This window comes from Etheostoma spectabile, chromosome 22 (genome assembly GCF_008692095.1).
Source record: "Etheostoma spectabile isolate EspeVRDwgs_2016 chromosome 22, UIUC_Espe_1.0, whole genome shotgun sequence".
NCBI lineage: Eukaryota > Metazoa > Chordata > Actinopteri > Perciformes > Percidae > Etheostoma > Etheostoma spectabile.
In genome coordinates this window covers 7,571,640-7,588,698 of record NC_045754.1, presented here as the reverse complement: position 1 = coordinate 7,588,698, position 17,059 = coordinate 7,571,640, and the positions used below count along the sequence as shown (strand labels likewise).

Here is a 17,059-nt window from a genome sequence, read left to right as displayed (position 1 = left end):
TTTTTTGAGTATCAAACATTCATAGCCTGTCATAAGAAGCACATAGCAGTTCCTTTTTAAATTGACCTGCTAGCTAGTTAGCTGCCTAGCAAAGCCAAAAAACAAACTTAAGTGCTTGATATCTTAGCCAGCAGGCTATTTCATTGCTTTAGATGCTAATGTGAGCTAACTGAAGAATGACTTCACCAAAACGTTTTTAGTTTAAACAATAACTGTAGGCTTAAAAAGGTGCCCCTTACTTCAGCTTACTTTTAGAACATTTGAGTTGTACTTTGAATATGCTCAATATGTTCTAAAACGATTCATACTTTTTTACACAATATTGCTAAATGCAGCTTCTTTTTTTTCCGCTACTGCAGTTAGCTGTAAGCGTTTGTCATTTGTGACCAAACAAACATAACCGTACATAAAAGCTACAAAAGTAAAACAGTTCAGAAACTTTATTGTTTTAGAACCAACATCAAGCCCGCAAACAGTGAGTGTTTTATACAACTTGGGGTTTTGGATGAGTATTGCTCTGTCTAGCGTGAAGACCGAATACTTTTACAGGACTAATACTAAAAAGTCACCTACAATTCCCAATAGTTTAACAATTCAAAGTTGTCAGTGGCAAAATTATACTTTTCTAATTTTAAAAAAGAGACATAAAAACAATTATTTGAAGTTTTTGATTTCCAAAATGTAGTCACACTCTGTTTTCAGAGCCTCCAATATGTCTGCTGCCGGATGGCTTACATCATCTCAAATCCCCCCAGGGAGGGCGTAGTATCTGGGGAATGAGAAGTGGGGTGGGAAAAAAGAATGCCTTTGCTGCACTGTTGGCCTGGATCCACCACAAACCTGACCTGGATACAGTGCTGGAAGATGGATGTGAATGTTATATGATACTAACAGTAACTGGGTTTCTCTTCTTTTCCTTTTTTCATCCCTCTTTTTTCTCTTATCCCTTTTTGTGCACAGGCCCAGGACAAGAGGAAAGCTCTGGAGGAGACCAAAGCCTACACCACCCAGTCCCTGGCCAGCGTGGCCTACCAGATCAATGCCTTAGCCAACAATGTACTTCAGCTGCTGGACATCCAGGCCTCGCAGCTGCGGCGCATGGAGTCCTCCATCAACCACATCTCTCAGGTCAGAAATACACACAGATACAGCACACACACCACAGACCAGCTGTGAAGAATGGTACCCCGCACTGCCCGTTTCTCCTCACTTTTACACAGACTCTGTTATTTTTAAACACAGTACGAGGCCTTCTGTTCCATGGTTCCTTTTTTACTGCCTGGTATTTGGTATCGGTCTTACGCAAGTGACTGGCTGTGTGTTTGGCTTAATGGTCTGTCTGTGTTTCTTTTATGCACTTGTTGTCTTTTGAGGCACAAACACATTAAAAAACATAACACAGTCAGTCGAACTTGCACTTATTGGTCTGCAATACTGAGTACTGACAGCCCTAACACACATAGGGAGATAATATATCTGTCTTGTAGCCAGTAGTAAAATGTAATATTTTGCTACATATAGCCCTTAATGCATTCGTTTGTGCAGGTTAACATTTCAAACATGTCTACTTGATTATTTTTTAAACAAAAGATGATTTTATTTAGTTCATTCTATGGCTTATTTGACGGAAAAATATGGACCATAAAATACCAACGAGATATTAGGTTTTTGAAGGTGAATATGATATGATGATATACTATATCAACTATCAGAGATTTTGCTGTAGTCTTTATACCCTGGTATCTATCCCTCTGATACATGGTTGCATTAGGTCATTGTGGGCAATGTTTCAAATTAATTTCTTTTCAGTTTTTTGGCATTATTGGATTTTTCAAAATTGTTTTACTTTATGTGATGAGATATTTTGTTATGTCAGCTGTTTAATCAACAAAAAACAGACATTTGTGTCTGTTATCACCAATTTCTCAATTGATTTACCTCAGCTTTGTAGACGTCATCAGCGTTTTGCTTTCCTAACCTATAGCATGAGGATTCTGCCATGTGCAGGTAAATCCAGCCGTTCATCCAATGAAAGCATTAAGAGCTCAGACAAATCAAACAAAGAGCTCCAGCCAGGTGGCATCTCGTAGATTAGAAGTGGTTGGCATTCACCTAACCTGGAACACATATAACACACTCATGGTTGAGTCCAAACATAGAGATTGATTGTTGTACATGAGAACTTGGTTGTTTCTTGTTAAGAACATTCTTTGTGCTGCAATGGAATGATCTGTGATGGTAGGAAAGGAGCAGATCCTTTTCAGTTTTGTCTTTCAAATGTCCGCTATCTGTGTTTTTCCTCTGACAGTGCTTTTGCTAAGAGCACCAGAAATTCTTTCAGGATGCACTGAAGGTCAGACTTTTCAGTCTAATGGAAGGAAAGAGGACTTGTGTGCGTGCATGTGTGTGTGTGTGTGTATTTACACTCCTCCAGGTTTTAAGTCAATATCCAGACAAATAGCATTCAGCCGACACCAAGGTCACTGCCTTCCTTGGTCACCATGACAACCCCACGGGCCTGTCGAAAAAGCATATGAAAGACAGTTAGACAGCTTATAGCTTCCATTGTTTGACTTCTGTCCCCATTGCAAGTGCTCATCACTGTCTCTTGTCCTGTGCTTGGGAAATTCCATCCTTCCTGTGCTATATTTCTCCCCATGCTTGTCTACTTTGTGTAGCCATGGCGAAGATGAACTACTGGTCAGTAACTAAATGTTTTCCCCTTCGTTTGGGTTTCTTCTTTTTGTCTCAAGAAATGCAGACGAATAAACAACAAACAACAAACAACAGTTAAACAACAAACTAATTTTACTTCCAGCTCATAGTCAGCGTAGCTACAAGAATAATAAGCTACATACATTTACATAATTTGTCCCTGAGAAAAGTGAACGATTTATCAGTTTTGCCTTAATAACCCCAAAAGACAGAATTCCAACTTCATCAAGTTGGTATTTTCTGGTTGGCAAAAGAAGAGGTCCTAATGTGTTTGCCGTAAAGAGGCGTATCTCTGTTTTAATAATAAAGAGACGGGGCTGTCAGCTCTGCAGGCAGTGGGTGTGTTACTGCTCTCCACGGTCCGGTTCAGAGGTGAATCATTATCGTGTTGCCCATGGCATGGATGGGAGATCTGCAGTGGCCCTCGATGCCAGTGTTGCGTTCTGCTGCAAGGGGAATGGAGAGATAAGTCTGAAGCTTGGATGATGTATAATGTTTTTACAGTGGAAAGGCGAGGAAAGCAACTTTTCTCAGGTGAATACCAATGAAGTATGAGCAAGACTCCATTGTCCTCGAGACACCGATAATAAACACACCGCAGGATTTACAAGGCTGTACTTACCGGTAATCATACCAGCCTTTTTTACTTATGTCCACAGTCTTCCCGTTAATCGTTTTGTATCTTGAGCCTGTACCCATCCATGCCTGAAGCTGGGATGCCTTAAGACGAGGTTCTCTTACATTAACATGTCAGTCTCTGTGTGGTGAGACGTTGCCTGGCGTCAGGGCCGTTTCCTTCAGTTTGCCTTCAGTTACAAGAGGTTCACTCTGGTCAGGGTGTGTCTGCTTAGCGGTGGCATCTCTCCGACTGGAACTGCCAACCCCCCGGAGCTTGATGCCAAAGTGCATTGTACTGTACCTCTTGGCTTGTATTCTGCATGTGCCGTGAGGCACTAAGAGTCTCTTTTTAAAGGAGTGAAAAAGGAACGAATGAGATCGCCTATTCAGTCCAGTTGCAAGTCATAAGAGAGATTTTCATCTTTTCAAAATCTTTTGCAATTTAACAACTTTAAATTAAGGAAAAAAATGACCAAAGTGCATTTAATCAACTGTAAGGCTGCAAACAATTATTAATTCATTCGTGAAATTCCTTTTTTGATCCATAGAGTGTTTTCCTAGAGCCCTATGTGACATTACATGGCTAGTTGTAACTGAACTAACAGTCCAAAACAAAGTGCGTGCGTGCATGCGTGGGTGTGCTGATGGGAATATAGAGTAACTCATAGGGCTTCCACCTTGTGCTGCGTGTGAAGTGGCTGCTAAGAGGCTGTGAACAGGGAGCGCTTTGTCTGTCCGGCGGAAGAAAATGCCTCCCATTGAGAACCTCTCTGTGATACCCAAATAGAAAGGCAAGAGAGGGAGAATAGTGTGTGTGTGTGTGTGTTGGGACATAAAGCCTATGTTCAAGCTGCAGCTCCGCTGTATTGATTATGATGTTTCTCATCCTTGACACAGATCTCAAGTTTAGTAGAGTAGATTTTCCCTCAAATTTGATCTGCACCACATCAATTTAGTTTCATAAAATCAAACCAGAGGCATGCGGCTGCACTTGAGCTGTATTTAAAAAGTTTCTTAAATTGTCATTGTTGCCATTAAAAAAATAAGTACACCTGTCATGGAAATTCTTTCTGTTGTTTCGGAGCCTGTGGCAGCTTCGTTGAGGGAGTGTTGGTGAGGAGAATGAGACTTAACAATGGCATAAAAACAACTTTATTGGGAGAAACTCCGGCCCACTTAAACAGAAAGAAGTTCAGAATAACAGGGAGAAGAGTAGGTACAACCATAGAAACCCATATTGTTGCTTTGTGTATGCTAGGGTATAAGTAACAATACTTCCAGCTCACAGTTCAGTACGACACACAATACAGAGGGCGCTGTTTGAAACACTTAACAACATGTTTAGCAGACCTGGAAGGAAAACAAACTGACAGTACATTTCCCCCTAGGAGGAAGAAAAGTAGGGCTGCATCTACCCATTATTAGCAGCATCTTTAGCTCCAACAGCTTATGCCACAATATTACATCCTCAGTGCATGAATGTCTGTATGAGTACATACAAGCACAGAACAAAGATAAAATCATTTCTGACGAATTGGGCATTAAGACCTGTGACCTCAAATTGGCCAGTGATGCATTCACACCCACACACACTCTGAGCTTTAAAGAAAGACTTAGGTAATTCTTTGAAATTGTTCTGTGGAACATTATAAGCCAAAACAAATAATACTAATAAAATACTATAAAAATAAAATCCAAACATATATTTTAGTGCAAGCACACCATCAATGTATCAAGGGCAAGAAATTAAACCTTTTTTTTAGTAAGCCATATTTATCCAATTTGTAAATTAAACTGCTGCTATACCAAAAGATTTGACCGTTCATTGTAAATCAATCGAGGTCAAATGTCAGTATGCTTATCTAAAAAAAGCTGTTGACAACATGGAGATAAAACTAATGGATTTATGGATGTGATTGTGAATAACACTTATAAAAAGTTGACTATTTTGACCATATTTGACTCTCCTGCCTCTCCTATTTGCCTGGTTGTGAAGTGCAGAGTTTGTCTGTCTTTTCTTTTCCACTCTTGGATATTTGCACTTAGTCTACAGGCCTCTTTCTCCTTTCAGTGGATTATAGTGACGTGTGTACGAATCTTTGTGTGGTCCATTGCCACTGGGCAGTGGTTATTTGAGATTAAAGATGTGGGTCAGATATTGGCAAGAGGCAAGTTTAGATTCAAGGTGTCTTGGTGAATATTTTGGATTAGAAAATTCTTTCAGTAATCCAGTAATGTATTACCTGAATTCAAGGTAGATTGGTTTCATTGTTGGTTTATCGGTTGATTTTTTTTAATTTGATTTTTTGTTGTTGTTGATAATAAGCAATTGCAAGGGTGACATATTCTGTGAACTTGCAATGGGCAGTTCTAGACTAAAAAAAGTAATTGATTAAACACTCAAAACAAACCACAGAATAAACACCAGCTGCATTTGCTTCCTGTAAGGTGTGTTTCTGTGTGAGTTGCTCATGCACGACTATCATGACTCTGTCCTGCCTGAATAGAAGTTAAATGTGCAATGACTGGTGCCTGATGTTGTTCAGTGAATCATCAGCTTCTCTGCTCTGCAGTTGCTTCCTCTCCTGCTCTTGCTACTCCACCCTCTCATCATCATTACCAGGGCATTGTCTCCCACTTAACAACCCTCTGCAATTACATCTAATCATTACACCTCTGTTTTTTGCAGTTCCTCTCTGTATACGAACTACTGTAGGCAATTTTTTTGACAGCATCATATAAATAAGGCTGATTAGGAAATACTCATAGCCCCTTACAGAAGACAAAATCTGTTGCCGAGATCCACTACTTAGTGTTATCTCGTTTGTAGTCTGGCTCGAAGTCTGGGTGTTATGTAGGCTCGCTTTCAGCTTGTATGTAAACTTCAGAGCTCAGTCAGTGCAGAGTGCTGTTTGGCTGCAGCCCAAAAGTTGGATTGGCACAAGTCAGCCGCGTTGTTTCCATATGTGCTGTGTTAGCAAACAAAGCGTCGACCTTGGCATGCTATCCTGGTTCCCCCCCCCCCCCTCTGCTGGGACAAACAATCCCTTCAAAGTTTCACACTTACCATCCTCACAAAACCTCTGCTCTTGCCTCCCATCACACCACACATGGGTTGTTAGATTTACCAGAGGAATCCAGTTTTTGAGGGATGTTTAATAAGAAGATGCCAAACTGAGAACTCCCCACGGGATGTTTGACCTCCCATTTTGGCTCAGAGTGAGGATGAAAGCTCCGCCATGCTCTGTGTTGCACTAAGAGCCCCACCGAAGGGCCTTTGGACAACTGCTTTGACTCCACAGATGACGGCTTCAGATGTGCCGGCTGTAATCAAGCTGAGAAACAGACTAGGCAAAGGGGCATTCGCTCTGCTTCAACAGCCGTTTTTGGCTCCGCGCAGAGTTGGGAGTGTTGGATTGCACTGCTCCTACAGATGAGGCCGGGCACGGTGAGAAGCAGAAGACCGGGAGCTCAAGAAGCAGAGCATGCAGCTGGAAGTTTACTGGTTCAAATCTAGGACAAGACGCCCTGGAGAAGGGGTTTCTGTGGGTTGGGCTCTTCAGTGGGTCACAAGATGGGGTCATGAGATGATTGACAACAAAGAAGAAAAAGATTTTTTTTTTTGGTATGTGAAATATTGTATAGTTTCACATTTTCAAGCCACTACATGCAAATGAATGTAGGGCTGGGTTTTGGATTATATATTCTTATTACAAATATGGAAGATGAAAGATAGTTGATTGGTTTTGGATCCCAAAATAGTGTTTTGACATTTTACTATGAGGAATTTTGAACACAGCAACCACACTTTTCAAATGTTTAAAGGATTAGTCTGACATTTTGTATTGATTGCACACAAGCCTTAACACGTTATCCACAAACCAGTGGTGGAAACCTTTTCAGATCCTTTACGTAAAGGTCCCATGGCATGAAAATGTCACTTTATGAGTTGTTGTTTTTTTAACATTGATATGCGTTCCCCCAGCCTGCCTATGGTCCCCCAGTGGCTAGAAATGGCTATAGGTGTAAACCGAGCCTTGGTCATCCTGCACTGCCTTTGAGAAAATGAAAGCTCAAATGGACCGATTTGGCTCCTTATGAGGTCATAAGGGGCAAGGTAACCGCTCCTTTCTCTGCTTCCCCCACCCCTGAGAATTTGGTCCACCCATGAAAGAGACATCATGGCTTTCAAACAAGCAAATTTATAATAAATAAACTACATGTGTTTTGTGTGCAAAAATCTCAGTTTGTGAAATAACTAGTAACTAAAGCTGTCAGATGAATGTAATGGAGTAAAAAGTACAACATTTTCCTCTGAAATGTAGCGGAGTAGAAGTAGAAAGTGGCTTGAAAAGAAAAGACTCAGGTAAAGTACAAGTACCTCAAATTTGTACTTAAGTACAGTACTTGAGTAAATGTACTTAGTTACATTCCCACCACTGCTCCAAAACTAAACCATAGTGTAAGAACAACAGCTCTTCTTTAAAGTTGTCCAAACAAAGGTATTCTCTCTGTTAACAGGGTCTACATGAAATACAGTTATTGATTGCAGTAAGTAAATGTTTGACCAAGAGAAATGTTAACATGACTACATAAAGTATCTGACCAGGCAGACTTCCATTGGTACATGACAGTTTTGGATACTCTACAGCCTTTTTCCCCCTTAGATTTAACAGTCCTACAGTCAGAACTCATTCATTTCTTCACCAATAGGGGTGTAGAGTCTCGGTACACAGTGATGCCACAAAACCACAAGCTGTCTTACTGATACAGCAGAATTATCACATCTCCAAGCTCTGGTGTCTGTTTTCCAGATTCCACAAAAGCAACCTGAGGGAGCCGTTTAAAAAAGAAAAAAAAAAGGAAGAGAATGACTGTATTAGAAGTCGACCAGGCAGGTTTGGAGAAAGTGGGCGCAGCAGAAAAAAAGCACTCTTCAGCACATGCAACACTTCATCATATAATAAATAGCTGTTGAAACACATTGAGCATTACAAATTGTTCAGATCCGCTGTCTAGGTGAATGTGGGTAATAATGCGAGCGTGCAGCAGGGCTTTGCCGCGTACGAGTCAACGTTTTTTTCCTGGGGGAAAAAACAGGAAAAGAGACATTCATGTCCTCATTATGCTGTCTTCACCTGTTAGCAGCTCCAGCAATTGTAAATCCTCTTGCATAGTATGTCTGAAACTGGGGTTCAAATGTGTTTAACAGATGTGTGCATCATAGTTATTATCTCTTCTTAATCCCACAGAACAAGAAATTCCAATTCCTGGATTTCTGTAAAGAAGCTTTCAATCAGGAATGGCCTTTAATAAGAACTTGTGGCATGTCTTATTTCATAATTATGTGGAGTTGTGGTTCATGATATTACACGGCAGTAAAAAATTGTTGTGTGTGTGATTTTGTGTGTGTGTGTGAGAGACTGACTTGACTCCCTTTTCTGACTGTCAAGCAGGACCAAGATGCCTCGCTGCCAGTTTGCTGCAACAATTCTCATAATCATCTGCAGTCAAACTCTATCATTAACCACTGGCACGTTTGTCTGGTTTGGCTAGCCACACATACACACAGACACATTGGTATGTAGGGTGTGTTTGTCTAGTAGCAGGCTTTTCTCCATGGTGTGTGTGTGTGTGTGTGTGTGTAAGCTCCCTGCCACAGTACACGCTGTGCAGCATTTTTTGTTTGTCCGTGTGTTTGTGCATGGCTGGCATTTTATTGAGGATATCATCCCGTGGCCAGTCTGCCAAATTGCTGAAAAGGATGTGTTTTTTTTCCTTCTTTCCAGCATGTGTTGGAGTGAAACCGGCTGTCTCAATTCCATATCAAAGTCTACACACGTTTTTCCTTAGTCTCTTGTTACCTCATCCTCCAAAACAGTGTGTGTTTGTCTGGTGGGAAGCTGTCAAGTTACGTTTGCGTAAGGCTTCGAAATTCCATTCCTGTTTTTTTGAATGGTTGTTCCACCAGCCTGAGAGATATATAACCCTTTTGCTGATAGTGTGTGGATGCATTCTGTCAATGTGTGACCTGTTTCCTAAAACCTGACTGACTCTCCCCCTAGTCTGAGCAGTGTGAATCAGCATGAGGGAGTGAGGCTGTGTCAAATAGTGGCGAATAATCAAATTTTACTTTTTCAGATTTAACTTTTACTTCTATAAATCTAAAAAGGTGCTGGATACAAAACAGTCTGTCAATGAAAAGAAATCCCCTGCACTCTTATCTTCATTACACCCATAATTTGGCTTTCAGTCAAACAATCACACAGAGACCAATACACAATGGAGGAAGGTAGACACCTGGCAGTTACGGAAGACAATAAATGCCAAACAGTTGTGAATATTACGCAACGTTTCATAGAGCTATGTTTTCCTTTTTAGATGTCTCTTGCCTGTTTACATATATTTTGCCAAGCTACTTAAAGGTTGAACTTCACCCAGAGAGACATAACATAAGGAAGGAATGGCAACTTGTATGAAATCCACTATCATTGGTATCCATAATTTCTATCATGCTTTCAATATTTACTGATGAAGTATTTTTTTCTGGAAAGCAGCTTGTTAATAACATAACCAGACAGGATTGTATGTATTTGGCTAACCCAGCAAATCAAAAACCTGGCAAGTCAGGACAGAATGGACATTTCATCTTTTAATAAATCTACATACACAAACAAGCCAATTCATGAATTTGGGATGTTCAACAGAGAAATTAGCTGTATTTTACAACACTAGATGTGTTTCCATTATCTGTTTGGTATCCAACAAGTGATTCCAGGTTGGTTCATATCATTCGATTTTTGGGTGTTGAAGTTCAAACTTGTTACAATTAACACACCATTTCATTTTTTTGTATAGCTGACCCTGCGTCCTATTTTCGGAGCTGCACGCTTTACAAGTGCAGCCGTAACCAAAATGGCAACAATAAGGATACAAAAAATAAAATAAATCACAAATGTTTAGGCACTTGTTGCTACTAACAACACAACAAGAATCTCGCATCGTGGCAACGGCTGCGCTGAGTCACTCGCATCCCAAAATGGGAAGAACTCTTTCAGTCCAAAGTGATCTCGAGTGGATTTAGTTTGTCTGCATGGCTAGACCGTGTGGATGACGACGATGGTGCTGGCAGCAGCTCCAATGTATGACCTAGATCCTCACACTAGTCATATAGGTGGCTGACTCATCTCTGGGTGTGGGGAGAATTGGGTGGAAATAGAGAGACAGTGAAAAAACTTAAAAGGATGCAGAAGAATAATTGAGTGGAAGGAAGAGTTGACGATGAGTAAAAAGCGAAGTGAAAGCAGCAGGAGGAGGTTCTTTTTAAATCCTAAAAGCATTTAGCTGATGGAGAAGCTAAACCCCAGTGTTCTGGGAAAGACACCCACAGGCCTCAAACACATGGGAGACAGCAGTTGAAAACACATGTGAATCATCCACCTTTCAGTTTGGCAACATGAGTTCAGTCTCTTTCCACCTAACAGATGGACCATTGGGATCAAGTAAACACCTTTAGTGCCAGTTGGAAAGTTAGAGGAAGCAGTCGAGGTAAAAGACCGACTATCAAGTAGCTATTGGAGTCAGTCTAAAGGATTCAAGCCAGAATGCTCCTTTCTACTTGGAGCGTTGCACTTTTGGTCAAAACCATTTAACGTTCTTTGGGCGCCGCTCTTTGGATTAGCATGGCGTTTTCGAAAGGGTGCAACCGCTCGCTGCGGTTTCAAATGCACCCTTGTAAGAACACTTGTATCATCCGCCTGCACTGTTACAGCAGGGCTATTTCCACAGCATACAGGAAGGAGATTAGCTCACACGCTACGTCACCTTCTCACTTCCCCCCTGTGTCGGCTGCGATGATGTTTGTCCACACGTTGCTCTTTGATAAGAAGAGAGTGTTCAACCGAGACCAGATGCTTTCCCAATATAGCTAAGTTATTTTAACAACATAACAACACTATCCTTTCGGTGGTTTTGGTGGAAAGTGGAACTTTCCCAAGTTGTGTGTTTTTAGGCTGAAAACCTCTTCCTCCCTTTATCTTATGATAACAAAGTCTTATGTCTTTTACAAGGTCTCTAGAAGAGGTTGTGTTTTGGGGTCACAATGAGGTGAAATAAGCTTAAATCTTTGTTTTGGAAGTAAAACCAGACCTAGAATGACTGAGCTATTCCTCCTTTTCTCTGTCTTCTGCCTGGGTCCATTGTAGCCAATCACTGTACCCCATCACTCCCCTGCAAATGGAAGCCCAAATGACTGATTCGATTTTGGCACAGCTGCATCCAGACAATCACAATTTATGACTGTTTGAAATTTGGGCATTATCTCTGAGCTGCGGAGTCCAATTATCAGCTCAAATCCAATCGCAGTGGCGACCCTATACTCTGGAGTTTGCAGTGCTGCTAAAATGGAATATTTGTGCATTGGTTTGTTTGCCTCATTGGGAACACTTTGTCACCGCAGTTCCTTTTTTATTTTATTTAAGAGCCTCATGTGTTCTGGAAGCCTAACTCAGGTTAGAAAAGATGACTGTAGTCAAAGCTCTGTCATCCCTCTTGATTCAAACGCACAAAACAGGAACAGAACGGATGTTTCCCCTTTGTATGGGAAGTCTCTGTGGGAGCAATTATGTATAAGCAACTTTTCCTGATGAATTATTAATTCCTCATTTTTTTTCTGTCATTTTAAATGATACACTTTCTTATATCCTTGTGTGTCCTGTGAGATGTGAAACCTGCGTTGCATCATTTTGCGTGAGAGCTTGTCAGCTCTCACTGGTTTAAAATTAGCCTTGATATTGTCCAGAGATGACTGCACTTTACTGGACTACACATAAGTCCACAAAGTGTTTTTGATTGCCTCAACTCTGGGATGGGTGATACTTGAAGGCTATACAGTGGAACAAGGACGGAGCTCAGTCTAGCTCCAGATCACTGTGGCATGAAAAGAATCCTCTGTTGGCGCTGGTCGCTGACCCCCACCCCACCCCTTGTGAAAGACCATCGTTTTACTGGTCTGCCCTCAGCAGACATTGCAGCCTTTCATCTCTCAGAGGAAGGGCAGCTGCTCCTGGACTCCTCTCAGCCTGAGGGGAGTGTGGAGGCAGAGCAGGGAATGGAAATGCAGTGGTGTGTGATGGTAGTAAGATCGGTCGGAGATTTGACAGTGGTGTTTGAAATGATTGAGTTGATTTGTCTTCTTGATGGCAGTTGACTTCCAGAAATGAGTTGCCAACTACTTCGATAATCGACTAATCCTTTATTTAGCAAATTGCTGCATTTCTCTGTTTCTCAGTGTGGATTGAATAGCTCTGGGTCGTTGGCTAGACAAAACACACTTAATATACCAAACGGTTAAAGCATTTATGAGCAAATAACCATCAGATCAAACCATAATGAAATAGGCCAGATATCCATTGCCTTGGGCTTCCTTTTCTATTGGCATTTTAAAGTGTGGTGGCTTTAGGAGGACTATGGTTAACTGCTCCTCAGACCTCTGCAGGGTAAATCCAGACAGCTACCTAGACTTCTGTTGCATGATTAAAGCAACTTTTGAATGTACACATTTTCCACGTACCAAAACATGTTCCTTCCCGAGGCTATTTTGCGGCGGCGCCAACGTTGCTCCCTACGGCGATAAGCAACGCCCAAGACGACTTGCCAGACCCTCCTCCGCAGCACACTGGAGGAAGGTCTGGCAAAGCAAGACCAGTGTATAGTAAACAAAAACAGAAATGTCAAACTAGGTTTGAGGTAGAGAAACCGGGCCACCACGAAGCACCAACAGGTTGATTTTTGACATTGTAAAATGTTTAGCTCAGTATGTAGTCACACACAAGGATCTGTATCAAGATTGATTGATTGTTCTTTTTATTATGTACAACATAACATTTCATTATCATACTTTTTAAACTCCCAAATATCAATATCACTCATGGACTCAAAAACTTGATTTTTGGTAATAAAATAAATGGTAAGTGGACCTACTCCAAGGCTTTCCCTCTTTGGCTGTCCAGTATTTAAAACTATTTGGTAATATGTTGTGGAAAAATACACATTTAGCCACTAAAGTTTGGATGACATAGATTTTACTGTGTGTAATAAAGTGTAAATGGAAATTTGCCCAAATTAGGCAACACAAAGCTTTAAAGAAATCTTTAACCAACAGTGATCAAGTATTTTGGGAAAGCCAGATTAAAACAAACCTTAGCCCTTTTGCCTCATTCAAGCCATAATACAGTATTCTGTATGTTAAACACCGTCTGCAAACACGCACCGTGCAGGGTATCTAAAAAAGGGAAGCCTAAGTTCAGTGTATTAATATGTTATTTTTGTCATTCGGATCCAGCAGTGTGCAAAGTTTCCTTGTGCATCTTTAAAGTAAATAGTCTTTATAAAGGGGACTGGCTAATTAATGGAACATTGGTGCAATGTCAGTAGAAAAACACTCTACGTCCCAAGGAGCATAAATTATGCATCGCCATTTGGCCCAAGCATTTTGCAAAAAGGAGATGAAAGAGAAGTTTTCTCTGATAATAGAAATCTGTGAGGACTTGATCTTATTCCTCTAAAATAGGAATGCAGTGTTCTTTTAATTGCGTCCTTTCAGTCACATTTCATCACTTCATCACAACACTTTTAATTCTAACTGATCACGCCTTATCATTTGCTGAATATTAGTCTTTAGAAACTAGATTCGGGGGTCAGTGAACTCATCGTCATCAATTCATTTTTTTAAGTCGGAAATGTTGAGACGCACGTGCTTCGGCCATTATGGTGTTCAGGGCCCTGCCTCTACCCCAATCGATTTTGTTAGTGTGCAATGGCTGGCCGTTGACAAAAGATTACGACCACAGTGTTGAAAAGCACAGCCTCATGATTTCATTAAACCTTCTCAAGCCGCTGTATGACGAGTTCATTGAATCCCAGGGGTTCTTGGTGTACCGTACGTCTCTGGGGTTTCCGCTGTGGCATCGATCACATCCCCTCTTCTGTATTGTGTCATTTACAGACGGTGGACATCCATAAAGAGAAGGTGGCCAGGCGGGAGATCGGGATCCTGACCACCAACAAGAACACGTCGAGGACCCACAAGATCATAGCGCCAGCTAATATGGAGCGGCCTGTCAGGTACATCAGGAAGCCTGTTGACTACACTGTACTGGACGACGTCGGCCATGGCGTTAAGGTGAGCAGACCTTTCCTGATTTTCTGTATGTTTAGGGTCTTTTTTTTTTTCTCTCTACTCAGATCTGCTCCCAGATCAGATTTCTCTACATGCACAGTCCATTAGTTTCTCTGCTTTTGTTCTTCCACTATATCTAATTTTCTTCCCTTTCCCCCTCCCTCTCTTTCTTGCCAGAGGTATTCCTATCTCCCTCCCTCTCTTCTCTCTCCCACTTTGACTCGTTTTCTGGCTCGCACTCTTCCTCTTGTCTTTTCTCTTTCATCTTCAGAAAGCACCCCTTCTGACCCTACAGGAATATGTTACTGTGTGGGTTGGTGGGAACGGGTTGGGGCTGGAGATGAACTAAAAAAGTGATTACATCATGTAGCTTTCAGAAAACCACTCTATTCTTAGAGCGCTGTGAAAACGACAAGCGCAGGACAAATTTGTGAGATGTTTTAAAAGGCACTTAGGCCTCGGAGCGCCCTCATAATCTTGTTCTCCTGTTTCTCTAAACCTTTGCGGAGGAATGATGTTGTTACAATTAGATTTGTAGTTTATTCTCATGTCGGTATAATCTGACAGGCAGGAGAGAAGCTGATTTTGATGTGATAAACTCTTATGATCCAAGTGTGACATTTTCACTCCCTCTCTGCCATTAGGGCCCGCTTTAGGGGTCACTGGGTTGTCCTGACAGTGGCGGTAATGACATAATTTCCTGATGACTCTCCACCCTCCTCTGCCCCATCAATCAGCCAATCAATTGCAGCTTTCAGACAGATTGGATTAGAGGCCCACCATTACCCTCCCGTAGCGTAACAGGCATTGATAAGGCAGGATAAAAGCCATTGTGTCACTCTCAATTTACTGTTTAGGGAGTTACGTTGAATCCTTCCATCACAGTGGAAGGGTGTGATGCCTAATCGGGAGTGAAAGATTTTACTTTTCCCACAACAGAGACCTGGATTTTCACTGCTTTAATTTGGACATTATGCACTTAAAAGTGTATGAAGGCATTGTTTTATTACACACAATAACTATTTCTTATTTAAGCAAGATTTCAACATATTTAGAAATTTACAAAGAGTAGCAATAGAAAGAACACGGCATTACATATTACTCATGGCCTAATCTCAGTGGATTTTCTTCTTTTTAAATATCATGAATGCGCATTTACGCACGCACGCACGCACGCACGCACGCATGCATGCACTGCGCTGCGCTCCTGCAGCCAGTCATACATCACTCACCACCTTTCATCTATGCATGTCACAGCCCGAAGACCCAATCAATATTTCACATCAATACTCCATATTAATTCACATAGTATCCTGTGATGGCTGCTGTCAGATGCCCGGCTTGTATAGAATATCTATAGCCATGGTTTACTTACTGACCAGAATCAATATTTTAATGGGGGTTTAATTTATGTCTATTGCATCCCGTTAACTGTCGATCCCGCTACACTGTACTGTATGTGCCTGAGTGTTTGCATTGGGCTAAATGTTGAATTGGTTTTATGGCCTCACACACAGTATGTCAAGTTAAACACTAAAGCACAAACTGTAAGTCAGAGAAGAGACATAATGTAGTGCTCACATACATTATTTAATGGAAGCTGTTCTCGGATCCAAACGAGCAATAAAGAGGAATTTTCAGAAAGAGGGAAGGTGAAATTCATCTGGCGGATAATGTGATTTAAAAAAAAAAAAAAAAAAATCATATTAGTAATAAGTGGACTCTCACAACTGACGGATCACGATGTTCCTGCATTGCAAGGCGTCCTCACGGTGACGTGATGCTTTTTAGCTTTAATGCAAAAGATGAGATTTATTCTTCCAGTCAGCTGATGTTTAATCTAGTCAGCGGGGATGATATGAGGGGTTTGAAGTCAGATTGCATTCCTTCTGATATTTAGCTCTGTGTCACTTATGAGTTTACAAGATTGGTTTAAGGGGCGAGTTTGGGTTTTGAGGAATTCTGATATTTTAGTGCTATTGGCAATGTCAGTCCAGCGAGGGGAAGGCGGACCCAACCACTAACATTACAAAAACAATACCTCTATGTATTGTTTTTGAAATACAGAATGTAAATACATTTAACAGTTGCTGAAAAAATGCCGACCATAAGTAGTATCAAGAACGGTGTTTGATTTGAAGATAAGGATTATAATTTTACATCTTGCAGCTGATTAATAAACCTGTTTACAAGTTTGAAATATTTGATTAACCCTCGTATGGTATTCGGGTCAAACTGACCCATTTCAAATTTTTGCATTTTTTTCTACCTGAAAATCAATGGCCTTACCTTGTTTTCTGTGATAAACATCTATTCCTGACTCAATTAAGAAAATTGTTTGGGATATGATTTTGTTTTTCCAAATAAGAATGATCACAGAGTGGATTTTTAACATGTATTGTAACCTTATAACAAAAAAACAAATCCTACTTTTATTTTTGATTGTGTTCTAGTAGAGACTGATTGCATTCCCTACACAGATATGTTAACTCAATTGTTTGAAATTGAGATAAAGACAATATTTGTTAATAGATTATGAAGTAAGAT

General features: G+C 40.9%; 1 protein-coding gene across 6 annotated transcripts in view; it reads left to right on the top strand.

Annotated features, from left to right (window-relative positions):
- abi1a (abl-interactor 1a) overlaps nt 1–17,059 on the top strand; it is a 50,422-nt gene that overhangs the window by 14,519 nt on the left and 18,844 nt on the right. For all 6 annotated transcript variants that reach the window (XM_032504307.1, XM_032504308.1, XM_032504303.1 and 3 more), the window contains exons 2-3: nt 961–1,128; nt 14,339–14,515. In XM_032504307.1, the coding sequence (XP_032360198.1) occupies nt 961–1,128; nt 14,339–14,515 (345 nt within the window). The remainder of the gene's footprint in view (nt 1–960; nt 1,129–14,338; nt 14,516–17,059) is intronic.